Source organism: Balaenoptera ricei, chromosome 4, assembly GCF_028023285.1.
Source record: "Balaenoptera ricei isolate mBalRic1 chromosome 4, mBalRic1.hap2, whole genome shotgun sequence".
NCBI classification, from domain to species: domain Eukaryota; kingdom Metazoa; phylum Chordata; class Mammalia; order Artiodactyla; family Balaenopteridae; genus Balaenoptera; species Balaenoptera ricei.
Genome location: NC_082642.1, coordinates 155,725,894 through 155,752,834, shown reverse-complemented (window position 1 = coordinate 155,752,834; position 26,941 = coordinate 155,725,894). Strand labels below are relative to the sequence as shown.

General features: G+C 41.3%; 1 protein-coding gene across 1 annotated transcript in view; it reads left to right on the top strand.

Annotated features, from left to right (window-relative positions):
- Positions 1-4,212: 4,212 nt before the first annotated feature.
- The window catches only part of LCA5L (lebercilin LCA5 like), a 37,626-nt gene continuing 14,897 nt past the window's right edge, over positions 4,213-26,941 (top strand). Inside the window, exons 1-3 of the mRNA XM_059922295.1 lie at positions 4,213-4,275; positions 5,831-5,896; positions 23,098-23,426. Coding sequence (XP_059778278.1) covers positions 23,108-23,426 — 319 coding nt within the window. The 5' untranslated portion in view covers positions 4,213-4,275; positions 5,831-5,896; positions 23,098-23,107. The remainder of the gene's footprint in view (positions 4,276-5,830; positions 5,897-23,097; positions 23,427-26,941) is intronic.

The following is a 26,941-nucleotide window of genomic DNA, read 5'->3' as shown; positions in this document are numbered from 1 at the left end:
TGACATCAGTGAACTTCAAGATAATTAATAGGAATACAAAACATTCCAAATGAGTCTTAAAAGAAAGCTCAATGAATCTCCGACTTTGAAAACTCAATTCAGAAATAAGTTGTCTAATCGAATGAAGATGCAAGAGGCTAATTATTTCAGATCTCTAATCCTTGATGTTAAAGTCAAATAAAAATACTTTTAGATCTGACCTAATTTTTAACAGAATTTACTCTTTTTTTTTTAAACTTTATTGAGGTACAGTTCACAAATAAATTGTAAGATATTTAAAGTGTACATTGTGATGATTTGATATGTGTATACATTGTGAAAGGATGATTTGACATAATTTTAGTGATAAAAGTATGAGGTATTGGCTCCAAACTTTGCAGAGATCCTCACGGGATCTTATAATAAATGATACCAGATGCTATGTTTTGTTTATTTATATAATTTTATAGGTAAAATAAAATGAGAAATAAAGGCTGATTTTTATTCTTTTTTAATTTTTATTACTTATTTATATTTTTTATTTTCCTTATTTATATTATTTATTTATTTTTTTATTATTATAACAGTGGTGACCACCATAGTAGCAGTAGTGGGTAGAATATTGTCCCCCAAAAATTCATGTTCCCCCCTAAACCTCAGAATGTGATCTTATCTGGAAACAGGGTCTTTGCAGATGAAATTGGTTAAGGATCTTGAGATGAAATCATCCTGGATTTCAGGTGGGCCCTAAATCCAATAACTGATATCTTTATAAGAAGAGGAGAAAACACACAGAGAGACACAGAGAAAAACACTATGTGAAGACAGAGGCAGAGATTGGAGTGACGTGGCCACAAGCCAAGGAACACCAGGAGCCACCAGGAGATGGAAGAGACAGGAAGCATCCTCCCCAGGAGACTTCAGAGGGAACACGGCCATGCTGACACCTTGATTTTGGACTTCGGTCTCCAGACCCATGAGAGAATAAATTTCTGCTGTCTTAAGCCATCAGTTCTGTGGTAATTTGTTACAGCAGCCTTAGGAAACTCATACAGAGCAATAAAGGCCTATGTTAATATGTAGAGTGATGGAGGTGACCACCATAATTACTAAAAGGCAGTTCTTCAGCTTCGTACAGTAAGGGCCTCTCCCTCTTCCATAACACACAGACAGGAAAGAAGCACCTCTTTCCAAGGCAGAAACAAAGGCTATAGACTGGAAAGAGCTAGCAAAAAAGAGAGGGAGAGACAGTTCAGATGGGAAAGGACGTTCTGAGGAGCCTCCATCTTTCAGCTTCCTCCAGTCCTGAGGACCAGGGTTGGGATGTTCCCTTAATAATTAACAGCCACTTTTGGACTTCCCTGGTGGCGCAGTGGTTAAGAATCCGCCTGCCGATTCAGGGGACACAGGTTCAAGCCCTGGTCCGGGAAGATCCCACATGCTGCGGAGCAACTAAGCCCACGTGCCACACTACTGAGCCCACACACTACAACTACTGAAGCCCGCGCGCCTAGAGCCCGTGCTCCGCAACAAGAGAAGCCACCGCTATGAGAAGCCCACACACTGCAACGAAGAGTAGCCCCCGCTTGCTGCAACTAGAGAAAGTCCACGTGAAACGAAGACCCAACGCAGCCAAAAATAAATAATAAATACATAAACTTATTAAAAATAATCATAATAATAAACAGCCACTTTTGTTACTGTCTTGGGAGCACCAGCAGCAATGAACCAGCCATCTTTCCATGAATGACAAGTCTAGGGCAACACTTGTCTAATGTATGTCCACTTGGAGATGGTGCCCAGCTCACCCACAACAAAAACCACCACCCACCTTATATGAATAACTCACCACCCAAGGTTGTAGAAACACATAACGCACCAAAATTAAGAGTGGGCACTCTAACAGGATAGGGAGGAGCAGGTGGTGATGGGACAGGAAAGCCTTGTCCCGCACCAACCCCTAAAAAGCTAGAATTAAATGGGGTCAGCTTGAATCCTACTCCTGGGCATACACCCAGACAAAACTATAATTGGAAAAGATATATGCACCTCTATGTTCATAGCAGCACTGTTTACAATAGCCAAGACATGGAAGCAACCTAAGTGTCCATCGACAGATGAATGGATAAAGAAGATGTGGTACACATACAAAATGGAATATTACTCAGCCATAAAAAAGAATGAAATAATGCCATTTGCAGCAACATGGATGGACCTAGAGATTACCATACTAAGTGAAGTAAGTCAGAAAGAGAAAGACCAATACCATATGCTATCACTTATATGTGGAATCTAAAATAAGATACAAATCAACATACCTAGGAAACAAAAACAGACTCACAGATCTAGAGAACAGACTTGTGGTTGCCAAGTGGGAGGGGGGTAGGGGAAGGAAGGAATGGGAGTTTGGGATTAGCAGATGCAAACTATTATATATAGAATGGATAAACAACAAGGTCTTACTGTATAGCACAGGGAACTATGTTCAATATCCTTTGATAAGCCATAATGGAAAAGAATATGAAGAGGAATATATATATGTGTGTGTGTGTGTGTGTGTGTGTATATATATATATATATATATATATATATATATATATAACTGAGTCATTTTGCTGTACAGAAGAAATTAACACAACATTGTAAATCAACTATACTTCAATAAAATTAAAAAAAGAAAAAAACAGGGTCTGCTCGGAGATGCCCACTGCCCCCTATTACATAAAAACAAAATGAAAAAACCATAAAGGGAAACGTGATAAATTTGAGCTACACAAATACAAGATACACTATAAACAAAATTTAAAGGTAATTGACAAACTGCAGGAAATATCTGCAACATATACCATAGTCTGGGTTTTATAGAATGTCAAAAGTTCTAACAAATCAATTTTTACAAAGATGAACACCAACTGAAAAAGTAGGCAAAAGGCAAATCACAAAATAAGTACAAATGGTCACTGAAAGTACAACAAAAATGCCTATCCTTCCTAGTAATCAAAGTTGTGAAAAAATCAAAGTAAGGTGTCACTTTTTGACAATAACATGGGCATACTTTTTTTTAATTTTTAAAATTTATTTATTTTATTTATTTATTTTTGGCTGCATTGGGTCTTCATTGTTGCACACGGGCTTTCTCTAGTTGTGGCGAGCAGGGGTTACTCTTTGTTGCAGTGCGTGGACTTCTCATGGCGGTGGCTTCTCTTGTTGTGGAGCATGGGCTCTAGGTGTGTGGGCTTCAGTAGCTGTGGCACATGGGCTCAGTAGTTGTGGCGCATGGGCTTAGTTGCTCCGCGGCATGTGGGATCTTCCCCGACCAGGGCTTAAACCCGTGTCCCCTGAATTGGCAGGCAGATTCTTAACCACTGCTCCACCAGGGAAGCCGCTACATGGACATACATTTTTAAAAGATATAAGATTATCCGCAAATGTGGATTAAGGATTGGAGACATTTGCCTGGGAGGCAAACTTTCGTATACCTTCAGAAAGCCTCAAAGTGGGCCTATCCTTTGATCCTTCAACTTCACATGTAGGAATTTATCCTAAGAAAACAGTCGGGGTGACCCCTAGGATTCATCTACAAGGACATTCAACAGGGCGTTGATACAATGGGAGGGTGAGGAGGAGGAGGGAAGAGGAAGAAAAGAAATAATGTGAATGTTCGTTAAGTATGCCTACGCATCACTGAAAACTCCTATGCAATCAGTAAAAATCACCTATAATTTTTATAGGTGATTTTTACTTTTTCTTGGTACTTTCCTGTACATGGAAACTTCTCTACACCAAACATACATTGCTTTGTGATCAGATTTTCTTCCACCAAGAAATCCATCTTTATAAAGGTTAACAGAAGCGCTCTGCTCTTAGTCCACGGCCCTCCCAGGCTGGGAACCGGACATGTGCATCGGACTCAGATTCAAAACACCCGGTGCGCGGGCGACAGCGACCGGGCGCGGGGTCAGCTCGCTCGGCCCGGGTGCGGCCAGGGCACAGGCGGGATCACGGGCGCCGAGGAGGGGCGGCTGGAGGCTTGTTTGCGAAAGTCTATGCAGCCAGCTGAGTTCACCCTCACGGAAGAGTCAGGTGAGACAGGCCTCACAACCCGAACCTGCACACCTAGCCCGGGCCAGAGACGCGGTCCCGGGTGCGCGTGCGCGCAGGCCTCGCGGCCCGGCCTCTGGTTCCTCCCCTCCTGGCCGGCCAGTCCCATAAAGCCCCGCGCGCCGGTTTCCAGGGCGACGCGTCAGAGCCAGGAGGCCGCGGGGTTGGCGCTGCGGCGGCAGCCGCGCGGAGCAGGTAACAGACCCGCTGCCGCCGCGCCCCGCAGCCGGAGGTCTCTGCCCTGCCCCAGCCGAACCTCCTGCTAAACTTTCCGAGCCTTCCGGTGTCGCCCGGTCCCTCAGTCCTGGCCCCTGCCCAGCTCGGGCCTCGCTGCCTGGCTGTGGAGTTGGTAACGTACGTAGGCGGGCCGTCAGGCCGCTTCCTCCTGCAAAGCGCGGCCTGGTGAAGAGCGGCCCTCGGCGTCCTTCTTCCCAGTTCAGACACTGTGACTGAGCCCACGCAGCACACTCACAAGCCCACGCTGGCCCGGGGACCCGCGGACCTGCCCGCACGCGGACTGGCCGCTGGAGGCATTCGGGCAGGGGGAGGCCCCGAGCTGGCCCGGGTATGGCCCGGGGCGGGGCCCGGCCCCAGTCACATCACCCCGCCTTCCAGCCCCGCCTTCCGGCCCCGCCGCCTTCCAGCCCCGTCACGCTGGGGCCGATTTCACCCCTTCACCAACTTGCAGGCTTTCGCCGACATTTTTCTTTTATCTCTGAATCTGATACCTTAAATTTTGCATCTGCCTGCTTGCTTTGTTTTTTCCTTCTAACCTTAGCGCAGACATTTCCCTAATCCCCATCCCTGGGAAATCTGAATCCTTGGCAGTGTCTTCTGTGTTTTTGTCCCTCACTCGCTCAACTCAGCCTTGGAGCCCTCTGTCCACAATTTCCCGGTGGTGCTTTAACATTTCCTTGCCACACGTGTGCCAGCGGGTAAGTTTTCAGGCCAGTTTTTCACTGCCACACATGACCTTGACCTTTTTTTTTTTTTTAATCTACCCTCACTTCCTAGGTGAATTCATCCAGTCTCATAGGCTCAAAACCCATCTAAACGCGAGTGAACCCCACATGTGTATCTCCAGTCCTGACCCTCCTCTGAACTTCAGACGCATGTCTGCCTGCCCATATCTCTGCTTAGATGTCTAAGGCATCTCCAGCACAGCAAGTCCAGAACATTCCCGCAAACCTGCTCCTGCCGTGCTTTTACCCACCCCAGTTACTGGAAGCCATTCTCCCAAGTTGTCTGGGCATTAGTGTCCTCCTTGACTCCTGTTTTTCTCCCTCCCCACATTCAGTCTGTCAACACATCCTTCAGAACGTATCCAACGCCCACTGTCAGCACCCTGGTCCAGGCCTGGATTATTTCAGTAGCCTCCTAATTGGTCTCCCTGCCTTGAGTATAGACAGCCTTATGCTGTTTTCTTTTTCTGTGTTATTTCATGTAAGTTTTTTTTGAAGGATATGAATTTTATAGTTTCCATAGGTAAAAATACAACATTTTTAGTATGCATTTATGCGACTTTTAAACAAAGTAGACGAAGCTACGTAAGCACCTTACCATTAAGCTAAAAATTGAAAGATGCCCTTTAGCTTTCTGAGGTATATGACAGTGTCTCTGGATAGAACTATGGCAAGAACTTTAAAACTGACTTTACGGAAGAATGAAAGAATTCTGCCAAGTGAGAAAAGAAGTCACATAGGAATTTACGCTCTGTCTGTTCTGTATTCTTTCTTTTTTGGTTTTTTAGAGAAGCACCAAAAGAGGCAAATTGAAATGAAGACAAGTGAGCATTCCTACGCTGATCACTTTGATAGTAAGTACCTGGGCGCTGATACTCCAGTCAGGCACAGAGTGAGGCAGTGATTGATATGACAGGTCTCTGCCCTCAGGGAGCTAATGGCCCTAGACACCTGTCCCCTTGCCAGTCGCAAACCCTGGCCTCCATTGTCTCTTTTTCCATCTAGTGAAACCCTGACGGACCAAAGTATAACAGTAGGGCAGCTGCAACTTGCAGAGGGTCTATAGGATGTTCCGCTCTCCAGCCTCCCCTTGTGCTGTCACTTCGTAGAGGCTCTTAAAGCCACCTGAGGGGAATCTCCTCCGTCTTCAGCTGCCACAACTGCAACCCCCCTGTGCTTTGGATCTCACCCCCTCCCACTTGCTGTCACTCTCGGCTGTCCATTCTCTTACCTGTGTCATCACCTCTTCCATCTTGACTGGCGCTTTCCCTCGGCTTTTAAACATGTTCAAGACCTCCCATCACAAAAGAAACAGAAACGAACTCCCTTGACCTCAGTTCCCTTTCATTTTCCAGTTATTGCTCAATTTCTCATCCCCCTTGACAGGCAAACTTTGGTAAAGAATTGCCGTATTCAGTGTATCCATTCCCTGCCTCTCATTCCTCGACCCGCTCCAGTCTGCCCTCCACTCTCATCTCTGCACCAAAACCACTAATCGGACTTTCCCGGCCACGTCTTGTTCAGTCTCTCAGCAGCACATAGGTCTGACTCTGCTGCTCCCCTCCCACTCGCGAAGCACTGTCTTCCCTGGGCTTCTGCACCCTCAGCCACGCCCAGCCCTCTGCTCCTCCGGCTCCCATAGGCCCAGGTACTGGGCGGCAGTGCCTCTTGATACCTCTCGGACCCCTGCAACTCAACACGCACGAGACCTGGCAGTCTCCCACCACCCACCCACTGGGACCCCTTCCACCGGAAACCAGGATTCCTCCTTGACCTTTTCCCTCACCCCAGCATCCAGTGGGTCACCAAGCCCTGGTGACATTGTCCCCTGTGCATCTTTCACATCGTCACGGGCACTTTGGTCCAAGCTCCCGCCTTCCTTCGTCCCGCCTCCTGCATCCGCTGCTCTCTGACTCTGCCCTCTTCTGTTCTCCCCCGCCTGCAGCCAGTCACCTCTTCGGAAGGCAGCGCAGATCATCCCTTCCCCAGCCTCTCTCTCTTTTGCTTACTGCTAGCTGGCTGTTCCTCTTGGATGAAAGATCCAGACCATAAACATGCCTTCCAGTGACCCTGCAGCTGTTCACCCCACTGACCTCTGGAGCCCCATCTGGAACCGCTGGCCCTTGTCACGGGGCCCAGCCGCAGGGGCCTCCTCTACTCGCCAGCCCTGGCACTGCCTCCTCTCTCTGCGCTGTTCTTCCTTCCCACCCTCCATTCCTCTTTGCCCAGCCAATTCCCGCTGACCCTGCATATCTCAACTTAGAATGCACCGCTCTAGGGAAACTCCCAGGTCACTGTCTAGATCAGGCTTCTTTGCCATATATCCTCACAGAGTTGTAGCTCTTTCCTTTAAAACACTTAGAACAGTCACTGTTGTGATTATTTTATTACCGACGTATTAGCTTCACGAAAACAGACACGTTTCTGTGTTCATTATACCCTCCACACCTCACACGGTTGTAGCTCTTTCCTTTAAAACACTTAGAACAGTCACTGTTGTGATTATTTTATTACCGACGTATTAGCTTCACGAAAACAGACACGTTTCTGTGTTCATTATACCCTCCACACCTCACACAGCTCCTGGCACGTGGTAAGCACTCAAATGTGTGTTGAAAGAATGAATGAAATGGACATTCGAATGTGTAACATCAAATGTGGGATATTTTCGTAGAATTTTATTAAAATAGACAGAGTGAAAATTCTAGTAAAAAAGAATCAGGTCAACACTGTAAATTTTAAAAAAATGTGGCAGTGGCCGGGAGGGGGAGCTAAAAGTTTACGTGTCTGTGAATGTAGCCCTAGAGCGTGGACTCTTCCTGGAACCCATGCAGTAGCTGCATTTGCCGCCACCTGGTGGGAGTAGAGAGGCATAGCTTCTAACCCTGAAGGCTCTGCCTTGGGAAGCTGAGTCTGGTGATGAACTTGAGTTCTTTGTCAAAAATCAATTAAATATATAAAATTGTTAAATAACCAAAACCTACATAACTTGTCTATAACCATCCAAACCTTGAATGGCACAATTCCATGTTATCCAATAAAGCCTGAGATTTCTGATGTATATAGGTATATTTAATTGATGGACTTTCGTGCCGGACTAAACCTTAAACGTCATTGAAAACAGCAAATTTCGTACATTAAACCATTGAGGCCAGGCAGCTAGCTAGTACTGGCAGAGCTGGAATTATAACTCAGACGTCTTGCCACACAAGCCTTTTTCCTTCTGTAGCATACTTCCTCTCTTCTTAATTCCAGTGTTCATTCTTTTTTTTTTTTTTTTCGGCTGCATTGGGTCTTCGTTGCTGCGCGTGGGCTTTCCCTAGTTGCGGCGAGCGGGGACTACTCTTCGTTGCGGTGCGTGGGCTTCTCATTGCAGTGGCTTCTCTTGTTGCGGAGCACGGGCTCTAGGCACTCAGGCTTCAGTACTTATGGCACATGGGCTTCAGTAGTTGTGGCTCATGGGCTCTAGAGCACGGGCTCAGTAGTTATGGCGCACGGGCTTAGCTGCTCCACGGTACGTGGGATCTTCCCAGACCAGGGATCGAACCCGTGTCCCCTGCATTGGCAGGCAGATTCTTAACCACTGCGCCACCAGGGAAGTCCCCTAGTGTTCATTCTTAAGCTTCCTTTCTTCAATATTAGAGCAACCACATTTCTGAAGCCAAAAATTGGGACACATCATCTTAAAAGTGGACACAATGTTAGAAATCGTGTTCTTGAAAGCCTTGAGGTATGTGATCATCTTGCCTATTTTTATAACTATTCCTATAAGCTAAGGGAAGAGCTTTTCTGGTCATTTAACATTCTGCTGAACTTTAAGTCAAAGAGTTCAGGCCTTTTGTTCTGCAGGAAGACCCTCAACCTGGGTCTGGTCGGTGTCTCCCCCTGACCTGACTCAGGCCTGATCCTGGCAGGGAGACCACATGAATGACCCTGTGCTCTTCTCAGTTTCCGGGAGGCACATGAGGTCCACCTGTCCCACTGGTGGTGCAGGCCTTGCTGACCTGGTGACGGTCAAGACGTCTGCCAGGTTTCTCCACAAAGCCACCCTCTTTCCCTTTGTATTTGATTAGTATCATGCCAGATCCTGTTCCTTATCAGACTTACGTTCACTGGCCTTTAGCATCCACTGACAAGTCCTGCCTGTTTCCACTACCTCTCTGATAGCCATCAAACTGTCATCGTCCCCTTCAGCCATTCCTTGTACATTTATTAGCTGTCATTCTACCATAAGGAAGAGCTTTCTCTTCCTTTCTCTATTTATTTATTCATTTGTATTAGTATGGACTCATGGATTCCTATCTTATTTAATAGGTTGTCATCTTATTTCATCCTTATTTATTTTGATGCTCAAATTGTCCTAGATTTGATCAGTGAAAACTTCAAGTTGGCTTCTGTGTCCTTTTTCACATACCAGCCTTACCTTGTACTTTGCCTGCCCCAAGCCTGGAATCATCCATTTCTCTGAGGAACCCTGATTCCCTTTAGCAGAGGATGGTATTTAGTGGAGAATGATACTCAGTGTGCTCATGGTTACTGGGGTGTCATTGCTTCTAGGCCTTCAGCAGAGTTAGGAAACTTACCCACACACACACACACACACACACACACACACGCATGCACGCGCATACATGCACATAGATTGGTAACTAGCTATCCTCGTGTATATATATATAAAATATATATAAAATATGTGTGTGTGTATATATATATATATATATATATTAGCCCAATATTCCCTATTCTAATCGAACACCTCAGAGTTATTTCTAGACGTCCCCCTTTCTATGTAAGTAAAACCTTTCAGGCAGAAATAAACTTGTCTTCTATGATTCTAAATACATTTATTTATTTCCTCAATTATCTTGTTTGCTCAGTGTAATTAATTTCCTGATCGTGCTGCTACCTGTCACCTTTTGTCACCCATCCCCCCACATTTCTCCTCCCCACCCAGCCCTCTCAGCCTCCGGGCATGCCTCCACCGATGCCCCTGCGCAAGGGCCAGCCTTCTTGCTTTCTAAAATCCCCATCCTGAGTGCTTGATGAGAGAGTTTGCTCGTTTCTCCAGCTAGTTTTTACAAAACAATCCCACCAGCTCCCCGCAGTTGGTGATCTTTTTCCTAGCTGTAGTCCAGACAAGGTATAGCAAGACGGTGTTGAGAGCGTTAAGTTATTTCCCCAAAGCACGTGAAGTCATCCTCTTCATTGACTTCTTGAAGTTTAAAATAGTATGTTTCATTTACATTTTAATAGCCTGCTTTTAGTCTCATTTTGATTTATGATGTTTTTCAAGATAACTTCTATTAGTCTCCTGTTGCTGCTCTAACAAACACCACAAACTCTGGCTTAAAACAACACAGATTTATTCTCTTATAGTTCTGGAGGTCAGAAGTCTGAAGTGAGTCTCATAAGGCTAAAAATTAAGATATCAGCAGGGTTGGTCCCTTCCAGGGACTCCAGGGGAGAATCCATTCCCTTGCCTCTTAACAGCTTCTAGAAAAGCCAGTATTTGGCCTGTGACCCCCTTCCTCCATCCTCAAAGCCAGCAGGAAAACATCTGTCTCTGACTCTTCCTCCCTCATCACATTTCTATCTTCTGACTGACTCCCCCTGTGTACCTCTTATAAAGGTTTTTGTAATTGTATCAGGCCCACATGGATAAACCAGGATAATTCAGGATAATCTCCCCACCTCAATCAATAATCTTCAAGTGGTCATCTGCAAAGTTCCTTTTGCTCTATGCAGTTATCACATTCTGTTCACAGGTCCTGGGGATTAACAGTTTCTAGGGATTAAGATGTGGACATCCTTCGGGGCAGGGGGCAGTATTCAGCCTAACACAGTACCAAATATAAGTCTTAAATCTTAAAACTACGATTTTAGGGCTTCCCTGGTGGCACAGTGGTTGAGAATCTGCCTGCCAATGCAGGGGACGCGGGTTCGAGCCCTGGTCTGGGAATATCCCACATGCCGCAGAGCAACTAAGCCCGCGTGCCACAACTACTGAGCCTGCGCGTCTGGAGCCTGTGCTCCGCAACAAGAAAGGCCGCGACAGTGAGAGGCCCGTGCACCGCGATGAAGAGTGGCCCCCACCTGCCGCAACTAGAGAAAGCCCTCACACAGAAACAAAGACCCAACACAGCCAAAAATAAATAAATAAATAAATAAATAAATAAATAAATAAAACCTAGGATTTTAACCCCTTTCTTTATGGCAGGTGATGAGCAACATGTAGACAATGATTAGGAACATGACTTGGAGATCTTTGCATATCCACACATACAGAGATATATTTCAGTCTTTTATTTTTTAAACAACTATGCAGTATCAGCATTACTATTAATCATAGGTACAATAACAATGTTTCAACAGAAAGACAGACAAGATGAAAAGGCAGAGGGCTACACACCAGATGAAGGAACAAGATAAAACCCCAGGAAAACAACTAAATGAAGTGGAGACAGGCAACCTTCCAGAAAAAGAATTCAGAATAATGATAGTGAAGATGATCCAGGACCTCGGAATAAGAATGGAGGCAAAGGTCGAGAAGATGCAAGAAATGTTTAACAAAGACCTAGAAGAATTAAAGAACAAACAGAGATGAACAATACAATAACTGAAATGAAAACTACACTAGAAGGAATCAATAGCAGAATAACTGAGGCAGAAGAACGGATAAGTGACCTGGAAGACAGAATGGTGGAATTCACTGCTGCGGAACAGACTAAAGAAAAAAGAATGAAAAGAAATGAGGACAGCCTAAGAGACCTCTGGGACAACATTAAACGCAACAACATTCGCATTATAGGGGTCCCAGAAGGAGAAGAGAGAGAGAAAGGACCAGAGAAAATATTTGAAGAGATTATAATTGAAAACTTCCCTAACATGGGAAAGGAAATAGCCACCTAAGTCCAGGAAGCACAGCAGGTCCCATACAGGATAAACCCAAGGAGAAACACGCCGAGACACATAGTAATCAAATTGGCAAAAATTAAAGACAAAGAAAATTATTGAAAGCAACAAGGGAAAAATGACAAATAACATACAAGGGAACTCCCATAAGGTTAACAGCTGATTTCTCAGCAGAAACTCTACAAGCCAGAAGGAAGTGGCATGATATACTTAAAGTGATGAAAGAGAAGAACCTACAACCAAGATTACTCTAGCCGGCAAGGATCTCATTCAGATTTGATGGAGAAATCAAAAGCTTTACAGACAAGCAAAAGCTAAGAGAATTCAGCACCACCAAACCAGCTCTACAACAAATGCTAAAGGAACTTCTCTAAGTGGGAAACACAAGAGAAGAAAAGGACCTACAAAAACAAACCCAAAACAATTAAGGAAATGGTCATAGGAACATATATATCAATAATTGCCTTAAACATGAATGGATTAAACACTCCAACCAAAAGACACAGGCTTGCTGAATGGATACAAAGACAAGACCCATATATATGCTGTCTACAAGAGACCCACTTCAGACCTAGGGACACATACACACTGAAAGTGAGGGGATGGAAAAAGATATTCCATGCAAATGGAAATCAAAAGAAAGCTGGAGTAGCTATACTCATATCAGATAAAATAGACTTTAAAATAAAGAATGTTACAAGAGACAAGGAAGGACACTACATAATGATCAAGGGATCAATCCAAGAAGAAGATATAACAATTATAAATATATATGCACCCAACATAGGAGCACCTCAATACATAAGGCAACTGCCAACAGCTATAAAAGAGGAAATCGACAGTAACACAATAATAGTGGGAGACTTTAACACCTCACTTACACCAATGGACAGATCACCCAAAATGAAAATAAATAAGGAAACAGAAGCTTTAAATGACACAATAGACCAGATAGATTTAATTGATATTTATAGGACATTCCATCCAAAAACAGCAGATTACACTTTCTTCTCAAGTGCACACGGAACATTCTCCAGGATAGATCACATCTTGGGTCACAAATCAAGCCTCAGTAAATTTAAGAAAATCAAAATCATATCAAGCATCTTTTCTGACCACAACGCTATGAGATTAGAAATCAATTACAGGGAAAAAAAGTAAAAAACACAAACACATGGAGGCTAAACAATATGTTACTAAATAACCAAGAGATCACTGAAGAAATCAAAGAGGAAATCAAAAAATACCTAGAGACATATGACAATGAACACACGACGATCCAAAACCTATGGGATGCAGCAAAAGCAGTTCTAAGAGGGAAGTTTATAGCTATACAAGCCTACCTAAAGAAACAAGAAAAATCTCAAGTAAACAATCTAACCTTACACCTAAAAGAACTAGAGAAAGAAGAACAAACAAAACCCAAAGTTAGCAGAAGGAAAGAAATCATAAAGATCAGAGCGGAAATAAATGAAATAGAAACAAAGAAAACAATAGCAAAGATCAATAAAACTAAAAGCTGGTTCTTTGAGAAGATAAACAAAATTGATAAGCCATTAGCCAGACTCATCAAGAAAAAGTGGGAGAGGACTCAAATCAATAAAATTAGAGATGAAAAAGGTGAAGTTACAATAGACACCGCAGAAATACAAAACATCCTAAGAGACTACTACAAGCAACTCTATGCCAATAAAATGGACAACCTGGGAGAAATGGACAAATTCTTAGAAAAGCACAACCTTCTGAGACTGAACCAGGAAGAAATAGAAAATGTAAACAGACCAATCACAAGCACTGAAATTGAAACTGTGATTAAAAATCTTCCAAAAAACAAAAGTCCAGAACCAGATGGCTTCACAGGTGAATTCTATCAAACATTTAGAGGAGAGCTAACACCCATCCTTCCCAAACTCTTCCAAAAAATTGCAGAGGAAGGAACACTCCCAAACTCATTCTATGAGGCCATCATCACCCTGGTACCAAAACCAGACAAAGATACTACAAAAAAAGAAAATTACAGACCAATATCACTGATGAATATAGATGCAAAAATCCTCAACAAAATACTGGCAAACAGAATCCAACAACACATTAAAAGGATCATACACCACGATCAAGTGGGATTTATCCCAGGGATGCAAGGATTCTTCAGTATACGCAAATCAATCAATGTGATACACCATATTAACAAATTGAAGAATAAAAACCATATGATCATCTCAATAGATGCAGAAAAAGCTTTTGACAAAATTCAACACCCATTTATGATAAAAACTCTCCAGAAAGTGGGCATAGAGGGAACTTTCCTCAACATAACAAAGGCCATATACGACAAACCCACAGCAAACATCATTCTCAATAGTGAAAAACTGGAAGCATTTCCTCTAAGATCAGGATCGAGACAAGGATGTCCACTCTCACCACTATTATTCAACATAGTGTTGGAAGTCCTAACCACAGCAATCGGACAAGAAAAAGAAATAAAAGGAATTCAAATTGGAAAGGAAGCAGTAAAACTGTCACTGTTTGCAGATGACATGATACTATACATAGAAAATCCTAAAGACACCACCAAAAAACTCCTGGAACTCATCGATCAATAAAGTTGAAGGATACAAAATTAATATACAGAAATCTGTTGCATTTCTATACACTAACAACAAGCTATCAGAAAGAGAAATTAAGGAAACAGTCCCATTTACCATCACATTAAAAAGAATAAAATACCTAGGAATAAACCTACCTAAGGAGGTAGAAGACCTGTACTTGGAAAACTATAAGACACCAATTAAATATACTGAAGACGACACAAACAGATGGAAAGATATACTGTGTTCATGGATTGGAAGAATTAATATTGTCAAAATGACCATCCTACCAAAGACAATCTACAGATTCAATGCAATCCCTAGCAAAATACCAAGGACACTTTTCAGAGAACTAGAACAAATAATTTTAAAATTTGTATGGAGGCACAAAAGACCCCAAATACCCAAAACAATCTTGAGAAAGAAAAGAGCTGGTGGTATCACACTCCCTGACTTCAGACTATACTGCAAAGCTACATTAATCAAAACAGTATAGTACTGGCACAAAAACAGCCACATAGATCACTGGAACAGAATAGAGAGCCCAGAAATAAAACCATGCACTTACGGTCAACTAATCTAAGACAAAGGAGGCAAGAATATACCATGGAGAAAAGACAGCCTCTTCAATAAGTAGTGCTGGGAAAATTGGACTGCTACATGTAAAAGAATGAAATTAGAATGTTATTCTAATGTTATTCTAATGTTATTCTAGATGTTATTCTAACATCATATACAAGAATAAACTCAAGGGTACACTAATATGTGTAAAACAGATAAGTAATAAGAAACTGCTATATAAAAAAATAAATTAAATTTTTAAAATAAATAAATGAATAAACTCAAGGGACTTCCCTGGTGGTCCAGTGGTAAAGAATCTGCCTTCCAATGCAGAGGACGTGGGTTCAATCCCTGGTTAGGGAACTAAGATCCCACATGCTGTGGGACAACTAAGCCCAGGCACCACAACTACTGAGCCCACGCAACTCAACTAGAGAAACTGCGTGCCACAAACTACAGAGCCCACGTGCTCTGGAGCCTGCGCACCACAACTAAAGAAGAGAAAACCCGCATGCCACACCTAGAGAGAAGCCTGTATGCTGCAACAAAAGATCCTGCATGCCTCGATGAAGATCTCGTGTGCCGCAAATAAGACCCAACACAGCCAAATAAATAAATAAATAACAAATAAATCTTTAAAAAAATAATAAAAATAAACTCAAAATGGATTAAAGACCTAAATGCAAGACTGGAAACCATAAAACTCCTAGAAGAAAACATAGGTGGGATGTTTTTCTTTTTTTGGCCGCACCATACAGCATGTGGGATCTTAGTTCCCCGACCAGGGATCGAATCTATGCCCCGCCTGTAGGAAGTGTGGAGTCTTAACTACTGGACCACCAAGGAAGTCCAGGTGGGACACTCTGACATAAATTGTAGCAATTTTTTTTTGATCTGTCTCCTAAGGCAAAGGAAACCAAAACAAGAATAAACAAGTGGGACCTAATTAAACTTAAAAGCTTATGCACAGCCAGGGAAGCCACTGACAAAACAAAAAGACAACCTACGGACTGGGAGAAAATATATGCAAATGACATAACCTATAAGGGGTTAATATCTAAAATATATAAACAGCTCATACAACTCAATGTCAGAAAAACAAACAACCCCATTAAAAAATGGGCAAAAGATCTGAATAGACATTTCTTCAAAGGAGATATACAAATGGCCAAAAGGCACATGAAAAGATGCTCAGCATCATTAATCATCTGAGAAATGCAAATCGAAACCACAATGAGATATCACCTCATGCCTGTTAGAATGGCTATGATCAAAAAGACCATAAACAACAAATGTTGGGGAGGATGTGGAGAAAAGGGAGCCCTTGTGCACTGCTGATAAAAATGCAGGTTGGTGCAGCCACTGTGGAAAACAGTATGGAATTTCCTCAAAAAACAAAAAATAGAACTACCATATGACCCAGCAATTCTACTCCTGGCTATATATCTGAAGAGAATGAAAACATCAATTCAAAAACATCTATGCACCCCAATGTTCATAGCAGCATTATGTACAATAGCCAAGATTTGGATGCAACTTAAGTGTCCATTACCAAATGAATGGATAAAGAAGATGTGGTATATATGTGTGTGTATACACACACACACACATACATATACATATACATGGAATACTACTCAGTCCTAAAAAAGAATGAAATATTGCCATTTGCAACAACATGGATGGACTTGGAGGTTATTATGCTAAGTAAAATTAGACAGAGAAAGACGAATATTGTATGGTATCACTTATACGTGGAATCTAAAAAATAAAATAAACTAGTAAATATAACAAAAAAGAAACAGACTCACAGATATAGAGAACAAACTAGTGGTTATCAGTGAGGAGAGGGAGTGGAGAAGGGACAAGAGAGGGGTAGGTGATAAGTACAAATTATCATGTATAAAATAAATAAGCTACAACGCTATATTGTACAGCACAGGGAATATAGCCAAAAATTTATAATAACTATAAATGGAGTATAACCTTTAAAAATTGTGAGAATCACTATGTTGTACACATGAAACATATAATATTGTAAATCAACTATACCTGAATAAAAAAACTTTTTAAAAATTTTATGCAGCCATTTTTACTAATTGTTTCCTTTGTGGTTTGTGAGATTTCTTACCACACTCCATGTTTTCTTTTAAGATTTGTTTTTAATATTTACATTTTAATTCATCTAATATTTAAGTGTAAGAAATGTAGTAAGAATTCACTTTTGTTCTGATTTCCAGACAGATGTCTAGCCTGTTGCCCCACACCATCATTTCTTGAATGTCTGCTTTTCTCCACCTTTATCTTATACTAGGTTTCCATATGTATTTGTTTCTGTTTCTGAACTCTTTATTTCATTATATTGTTCCGTCTATTCAAGCACTATTATCAGGCTCTTTTAATGACTATAGCTTTATATCACAATATCTGATAGAGGTAGTCCCTTCTCATCATTTTTTTAAAATCCTTTTGTTCTCATGTATTTTTCATATTCATAATTATATGAATTTAGTATGATCTTGTCAAATTTCCAAAAAACATTACTCTTGACATTTTTACTAGGAATACTGTGATTATGTACATTAAATTAGGGAGAATTTACATCTCTATCACCTTGGTCCTTCTTATATAAGAATACTATATGTCTGTCCACTTACATAAATCTTTTATTTCTTTCAGTAGTTTTAAAGATTTTTTCATATTATTTGTATTAAACCTGTATCAGATGTTTTAAATTTTTAGCTGATATATAGTTAGTGGGATCTTTTCATCTATTTTCCAAGTCATTTCAGTTAACATATAGAAAAGATTGATTTTTATATCCATTTAATAGCCAATAGTTTTATTGAATTCCCTTTATTTTATACTGTTGTATGGGGTTTTATAAGTTTAAAATCATGTTACCTGCACATAATAAATGATTTGCCCTTTCTTTTCTGATATGTATACGTGTTATTTCTTTCTCATGTCTAATTTCATTGGCTAGTACCTCCAGAGCAATATTAATTAGCAGAAGTGATCGTTGGCATCTTTATCTAAATCCTTACAGCAATGTAAATTAATGTTCCACTGTTAAGCATGAGATTAGCTTTTAGTTTGAGATATGTATTAATATTTCTTTATCATATTGGGAAAGCATTCATTTAGGGCATTTTGAGTTGGGTCAGCACTAGTGAGAAGTTTCTCAGGAGTAATGGATATGGAGAAAGGACTTAAGAAGCATAGAGGCACCCTGAACATTCATTTATTTAGTCAGTCTTTATTGAACACATTATTTCCCAGGAACTCCTCTAGGCACAGGAGATACAGCAGTAGACAAAACAGTCAAAAATACTGCCATTATGAAGCATACAATTTAATTGAGAAGTCGGGCAACAAATCAGATGAATAAGTAAAACATGTATGAAATTAGACTAGTGATATGTTCTAAGAGGAAATATAAAGTGGGAAAGAGAATAGGAAGTGTTGAAAATGGGTGAGAAAAGAGGGGAAACTTGTAAGTCAAACTACCATTTCCCACGAAGCAGGACTGAGAATACAGTTAAGAATACAGTTACCTACCCACACAGTAATTTGGGTTGGGAAACATAGCCGTAACCATGTGAAAACTAAATGGTCCCTATGAATTAATTATAACTTCACTACAGAATATTTACCTTTAAGAATTAGGATTTTCTGGTTGTAATAAAAGCCAAGAATCTGACAATTTGTGAGACAGACTGTTGAGTCAGAAGGATACATTTCAGTACATAATACTAAAGTCTATCAATATCAGTGCTTCTAAGATAAGATCCAGTGCCCACCGGTAGTACCTGTTGCTTTCAGGCAAGTAACACATAATCCAAAAAGTTTCATTATTCATGTTCAAGTTTTCATTAGAAAGAAAGAACAGGCAGGTGGGCCACACGATCTTTTGTTTTGTGCCCCAAATTTTGAGATGCACTGCTCTGCTGTGGCCCCTTCACATCTTATTTCAGCAGGACTGTTTGATAACTACAACCAAGAATTTCCCAATCAACTGCCAATAACTGATTCACTTTGATAGAGAGAAAGCCTTATAGTGTGTGAAGTATAAAGCAATCCATATGCAAATGAATATATATAAATTAATACTGGTTCAAAACTTTTAACTTCCTATTATATAAATGTTTACTGATGAGCTCTTAACATTTGCCTTTTGTAATATCATTCTAGGTTTTTTGAAATGTATTGTTTTCTTTTTTTTAATATAAATTTATTTATTTATCTGTTTATTTATTTAATTTTGGCTGCATTGGGTCTTCGTTGCTGCACGCGGGCTTTCTCTAGTTGCGGCGAGCGGGGGCTACTCTTCGTTGCGGTGCGCAGGCTTCTCATTGCGGTGGCTTCTCTTGTTGCAGAGCACGGGCTCTAGGCATGTGGGCTTCGGTAGCTGTGGCTCGCAGGCTCAGTAGTTGCGGCTCGCAGGCTCTAGAGCGCAGGCTCAGTAGTTGTGGCACACTGGGCTTAGTTGCTCCATGGCATGTGGGATCTTCCCAGACGAGGGCTTGAACCCGTGTCCCCTGCACTGGCAGGCGGATTCTTAACCCACTGAGCCACCAGGGAAGTCCCTGAAATATATTATTTTCCTAAAAAGAGACCAAAGAATGTCAGAAAACACTACCCTGGAAACTTCATAAATACTACAGTGTGAAGAACCCTCCGCTCAGGACATAAAGTTGATTTTTCATACATCTTAGAAACATTTGGTAAAGAACGGCAGGTACACATTAATTCATTTTAAAACATTTTTGCATGTGTTTAGTTTTTGGTCCGCCTTGTAAAAGCAGAATTGAAGGCAACTACACAACATTGTAGTATTCAGAATTATTCAGATGTATATCTCGATCTTGAACATTCTCATTTCTCATTCTATAATTAAATGAATGTGATACACAAACTTATTGTATTTATAAGCAGCCACCCCTTTTCACCATGGTGGATTCCAGAAAAAACATATCATCAACAGGGTCACATTTTTCCATTAGGTTTTTAATTGTGGGTTGTATTCCTGAGTCATACACAACAGCAAAGAAACTATTATAAACCCTATAATGATAGCAATATAGTGAAATCATGCTTCAAGTGCAATAAAATGGGCACCGTTGTACTGTAAACACTAATTGTTTAAAATATAAGTGGTGTCAAAAATCTGAACTATACACTATCATAAATTTGATATCAAAAACTGGTATGCTAACTATATAGTGAGCATTAATTACATAATTACTAACTTTATTTTCAAATCCTTGAAGGCAGAGTTTGCCTTTTTCCTAACCCCAGTGCCTAGCAGACACTAAATGAATGACTTTTGACTGAACATTTTATTTTATTTTATTTTATTTTTAAAGAAATTCACGTTCTTTTATTTATTTATTTATGACTGTGTTGAGTCTTCGTTTCTGTGTGAGGGCTTTCTCTAGTTGCGGCAAGTGGGGACCACTCTTCATCACGGTGCGTGGGCCTCTCACCATCGCGGCCTCTCTTGTTGCAGAGCACAGGCTCCAGACGCGCAGGCTCAGTAATTGTGGCTCACGGGCCCAGTTGCTCCGTGGCATGTGGGATCTTCCCAGACCAGGGCTCGAACCCGTGTCCCCTGCATTGGCAGGCAGGTTCTCAACCACTGTGCCACCAGGGAAGCCCTGAACATTTTAAATTAATTAATTAATCAATTAATTAAAAAGAACATTAGATGGTTGGCTTAAAGCCTAGACTTTTAAATAATATACCACATAATCAGAAATCCATGTATGTGGAGCCTGCTTACATTTTTTTATTGATAACAATGTGGTGTAGCCTACTTATATTAATACAAATATACTCTAAAACAATTTAATCAACTTAAAGGTAGTTACAGGCCTGATACTAGTCCTCTTACCAGTTTTCAACAGATCAATGAGAAAACTACCATTTAACAGATTGAATATTTCAGAGAGCTGCTTGATATATGCTTTCAAGGTACATGCTGACTAGGAATAGCCAAAAATCAAACTTGGTTTTACCTTGCTGATGACTGTCAGATTCAGTTTCATGAATTAGAATGGAATTCTCACAGGTGAACCCAAACAAACCCATATTCTGGTTACATAGGTAGAAATTTTAGAACAGTTCTGGGTCCTGGGACTTTCAGAATTCTAAAAATGTTCTCTCTTGGGGGACTTCCCTGGTGGTCCAGTGGTTAAGAATCTGCCTTTCAATGCATGGGACGCAGGTTCGATCCCTGGCCTGGGAACTAAGATCCCACATGCCTCTGGGCAACTAAGCCTGTGAGCCGCAACTAAGACCTGACACAGCCAAATAAATTAAAAAAAAAAAAAAATTAAAATGTTCTCTCCCTCTGGTGGGTATAATTTGTGTTTAGCCCAAGTAACTCTTTTGGAAACTGAACCACCCTGGGAAGATACATCTGAGTGTATGAGTGACCTACACCTGTGTAACAAATCACCCCAAAACTTAACAGCTTAAAACAACAGTGTGGTCGGCCACCGCTCCAAAAAACTACTTTGATAAGATCATGATCTGATTAAAATTAATGGATTAGAGATAGAGAAAATATGGCATTATATAGATTTTTTTCAAAATTAAGTAAATACACATTCTAGAAAGCATCTATTAATCTAAATAAACTAAGTTGTTTAGCATAAAATCCCGTTCTTCCATTTTTCTGCAAGATCACTGTTGGTTTCATAACCTCCTGGGGTCGATTCACACGGAAGTTTGCAGTTTTATAAGTCTGTCTCCCGTTCTCAAATGAACACCTACTGGCTGGAAAAACAACAACGAATGTTTTTTATCCAGTGGGTCAGGAATCCGGGCACAGCTGGGTCCTTTGGCTCAGGATGTCTCGCAAGGCTGCTTCAGCATGTCGGCTGGGGCTGCAGTTACCTCCAGACTCGGGGGGAAGTTCCAAGCTCACCCGAATGGTTGGTGGTAGGATTCCTCTCCCGCAGCCCGCTCGACAGAGGGCCTCAGGTCCTCCCTGGCTGTGGGCCTGAGGCCTCAGTTTCCTGCCGTGTGTGCTTCCCCGTGGGTCAGCTTACAACAGGGCAATTGGCTTCCATCAATGTGAGCAAATGAGAGAAAAAGCGAAGGTGATTAAGAAGGAAGTCAGAATCCTTTAGTTACCTTACCTTGGAAGCGACACCTGAGTCACACTCGAGAGGACAGGATTATACCAGGAAGTGGGGGTCAGCGGAGGCCCTTAGAAGCTGCTCCCCACACTGTGTGCGTTCCAAAGACAGCCTCAGAAAGGTGCATGATATCTCCCTTCTTTATCACTCTTCAGGGAAGGAAAAGTGACTGACTACACATGGAGGAATCACCTGGTTGTTTTCCCAGCTGAATGAACGCCTGCACTTAGGTGACCCTCGGCATCCGGTAGACAACAGTGAGGTGCTACTTCTGCCTCTTGATAAACAGTGGAGAGGCCTTGGTATCTTCCAGACAATGCCTGATCACCCTTTCCCAAAGCCAAACACACTTCAGACTGAGTCTAAGGAAGCTCAAAGTGGTTCCTACAGAAAGATTAGGGAATAGAACTGGTTTGGGAACTTAACGCATTCTTTTTTTGTTCTAGCATGTATATATATATATATATGTATGTATGACTGAATCACTTTGCTGTACACCTGAAACTAACACAACATTGTAAGTCAACTATACTTCAATTAAAAAAAAACAGTCAGTCTTAGAGAATGAGACTGTAATTCACTAACTTTTAAATTGTTGTCATTGTTGTTACCTGATGTGAACTTTATATTTCCTGTGAATATAATCTCCCCAAAGTCCAGTCTCAGGAGTCTTACATTTTAGGTAGAAAAAAATATAAAAACCAAACTGAAAATTTTTCCAGAAAATACTTCAAAATAATGTGTGGTTTGGTATTCCTAATTATGCATTTATAGTTAAATATATTAAAGCACAGGTTCATTTCAATGTCAGTAGCTATAAATCTACAAATACTTTTCTTCTATTAGGTTGTTTACTATGTCATTGGCTGATCTAACAGAAACAAATCTAGATGGACACTTCCCCAGTGTGGCCTTAGAAAACGGCAGGAGGTCTGCAAAATGCCAGAGCAGCAGCCCAGGTTTTCCCAGGAACAGCAACGATTCCGACAAGAGTGTTGATTACAGCAGATCTCAGTGTTCCTGCAGAAGTTCAAGTTCTCACTACGATTATTCAGAAGACTTTCTCTCTGAATGTTCAGAAACCACGGCTAAAAAGAATTATTTAGAGAAGCCTGTAGTAAAAGAAAAAAAGGAGAAGAAAAAGTATAATGTTTATAAAATCTCCCAACCTAAAGGTAAGACGCAAAATTTCCCAACCAAGACCAAATTTCTGGTTATAATGACATTATTATTTAATGCACTACTATCTGAAGTGGTCCATATTCAGTTTTATTGTTTTTCCAGATTGTAAATTATAAACATTATAAGTGAATTTTTATAGAAGGAATGGGAAATAGAGAAATTAAGGATAATTACAAAATAACAGAAAGCTAGGCTTAAAACATAAAGCCTAGCCCTCTTGCACGGCTTACCCTCCTGGAACCCCCTAGTGAGGTTAGTTCCGTTTTTAGTTAACAGGTGGACTTGTTACAGAATACCACAGTACTTGGAACTCACTGGCCTCTTACCTTTCATCTCAGCTGAAGAATCAAGGTTTCAGTCACCAGTGAAATGTAAATATCTGTCTCAGCACCCCAGGAAGATGGTCTTCGCGTCCGGTGAGGCATATTGGCAAAGATACTCTTTAGAAACAAGGATGGTTCAAAAGGCTGTTAATAATGTCATTTCCTTGTGGATTTTAAAAGTACTCCATCAGCTCCTAACTAGCCAAATTGGGATTAGCTTTGCAACACCCTAGACCTCCTAACTCCCTGCCCCCTGCCCAGGCAGTGATTATTCCCAGGCAGGCAATCCTAGGCTTATAAATATTCCCTATGTAGAAATAGCTGGAACTCTTTTCCCGCTGTGACCGTCAGAACTGCCCAGTCAGTAGCTGGAAAATAGTTAAGAGCCTACTCTCACTGGAGCACATGTAGTGTCACATTTACCCAGTACCTGCCTCCCATCCCCAGCCTGCCATGACCAGCTGTGCCCGGGACCCCCAGTGAAGATCTAGAATCTTCGATTGCCCTTCTTCCCAGCTATAGAGCAGGGATTCTTCATCTAAGACCCACATCTGCAAACCCCAGGGAATCCCTTGCATTTTTGTGTGTATTTATTTGCGTTTGTGAACTTTCTAGGGAGAAGGACCCATAGTTTTCATCCAGATTCTCGAAAGGTTAACAGCCCTTTCTCTGGAGAGGTGGGAGGTCCGCACATCCTGGCAAGGCCCAGGGCAGAAGACTCTGTCATGGGAAGTCTGTTTGGGCATTTGTAGAGATAATCACGACAGCACATACATCATGGACAGGCTCTACAGTCATACTCCCTCGGCCACACTTGAAATTTACGAAACTCTGAAAACCAAACGATTTTTCTATCTTTGGCACCAACACTGATTTGGCAACAAAAACCTGATTTGAACTGACATGAGACTGATCTTTATTTATTTCACTTTGCGAGAAATATAATCATATAAATTTCACTACAAAAATATTCACTACAAAAACAAAGCGTGATGTCCCCAGCCCTACTGGGCGTACTTTGGAAAATACTATATATGCATCACAAAGAATAAACCCCCCAAAATTCAGAAACAGTTTGGCCCCAGGGGTTTATGACAAGGAATCCTCAAACGATATACTACAGCTTACATGGAGTCTGGGCTTTTGTGGGACTGCGTGAGAATGCAGTTAGCATTTATAAAACCATTTCTACAAGAAACGAACTGTATTTTGAGTTCTAAGCACCTTATAATTTGACTTTTAAAAACTGATTCCTCATTTATTTATGCCACAAATATTTATTGTGTCCTTTATGCAAGATACCTGTTCATAAATTGGGAGCAGCCTAAATGAAGTCACTTCACAGTGGACTAGAGCCTAAATTCCATGATCCGAGTGAGGGCTTGCTCTCCCTTGGGTACGCTTTCGTGTATGAATACTCTGAAATTATTTTAAGTAAATCTTGGCTGCATCATTGACCCAAATTATATGTCCCTGAGGATCCTCGTACCGGTGTCTGATGACCTTAAAACACTCATTGTAACATCAAGCTTTGTCACAGAATGATGAAAGTGTCTCTTGGTTTATTCTTTTATTCTTTTGTTCTCTCCCAGCTCATGTTTTACAAGTGGTTGCCAAAAAAATTTAATCGGCAAGTAATTGATGAATTAATGCTGGGGTAATGTAATTCTAACCCAAAGCAAAAAGGCGTTACGTTTTAGCCGGTGCAGTCCGTTCTCCAGTGAAGGTTCAATTTCTGTTCAGCTTTCTTATATATAAAAGTAGACCTCTGACCCTCAGGGGCTGGTAACACTGGATCAGGAACCACCACTACAGACCCAGAATTCACTCAAGAATAATAACATCAGAGATTATTTTCAATTCCCATCTTAGAAAAGCAAGTTTTATAGCAGAAAAACATTTCATAGAGAAAAATTATAGGGATAAAAAGAGGACTTCAATATGATAGGATATTTGCTCTGGTCAGATATTGGAGATTTACTTAAATCAATGTAAATAGCGAGCAATATATTTCTATAATTTGATTTTCAAAACATGGTTCTTTCTTTCTTTTGTAGAAAAATGTACTTTCAGAATTCCTTCAATTATATATCCTTCTGTGATGTGTTTTGTGTTTAACACAATGCTAAAATATGTGATAGTCATTCAAAAACTGGTATACAAAAAAGAAGTTATTTTACTGCATTCAATTGTTCTGGACAGCTTTTGCCCTGTTGTCTTTAGTCGGGGGAAGGTGGAAGCCCTACGGTGGGGTTGAGGAGATGCCCTCTCCACTAATGCCAGGGCTCTGGAGAACAGGAAGGGGAAAGGCCTGCCTTTGAACCTCTTCTTACCCTGGTCCTTGAAGGAAGTGAGCTACGTCTTTTAAGGTGACCTGGAAGAGAGCGAGAACCCGGCAGAGGGCAGAGCCAGCGCCAGCAGGGACATGGCTCAGGCTAAGTTCCAGAACCAGATTGAGGGTGTGGATGACTTCAGGAACGGAACGGGACCGAGGGACCAAAGAGGAAAGTGGCCAGGAGACGGGCCTACGACGGGGCCAGGGAAAATGGGGGAAGAGACAGCATGGGTACAGCAGTGAGACAGGAGGACAATCGTGCTTTTAAGAGGAGGGGCTGAGGGTGAGGACACACCTGGGGAAACGGACGGGCTGGAGCCAGTGAAGAGGCGAGTGCGGGGCTGTCCTTAGGTCTGTTCAAAAGAGCACAGTTCACTCGTAGTGGGAAGCACACCTGCTCTTAAGCAATGAGAAGAGTCCCTTTTTGGCTAACATGGACTTAAATGTATACGTTTTTGGTGAATTAAGTGTTTTAGCTTAGTGGTTTAACAATTAGTTATCTTAAGAGTAGCTTAATCATTCAGCTAAATCTGCCTTATTTTGTGAAATGGGACAGAAATTGTAAGCTTTACCATTCTTATGTATAGGTTAGGATAATGAGATATAAATCTTTAAGGATTAAACCCTATTTCAAGTTTCCTAACCTTTATTATTATACAAGTATGCATGACATATATGGTATGAATTTATTCTACATCACTCAAATGCAAGTGGGATGTTTACCTTTCTGAAGCAAAACAATCTGGTTCTTGCTCTCACACGCACCCTCTAGGGTAGATAAGACATTGGATCTCAGTCATGTTTGGGGAATGAAGGGAGTATGGGGGGACTTACACAGACAAGGACATTT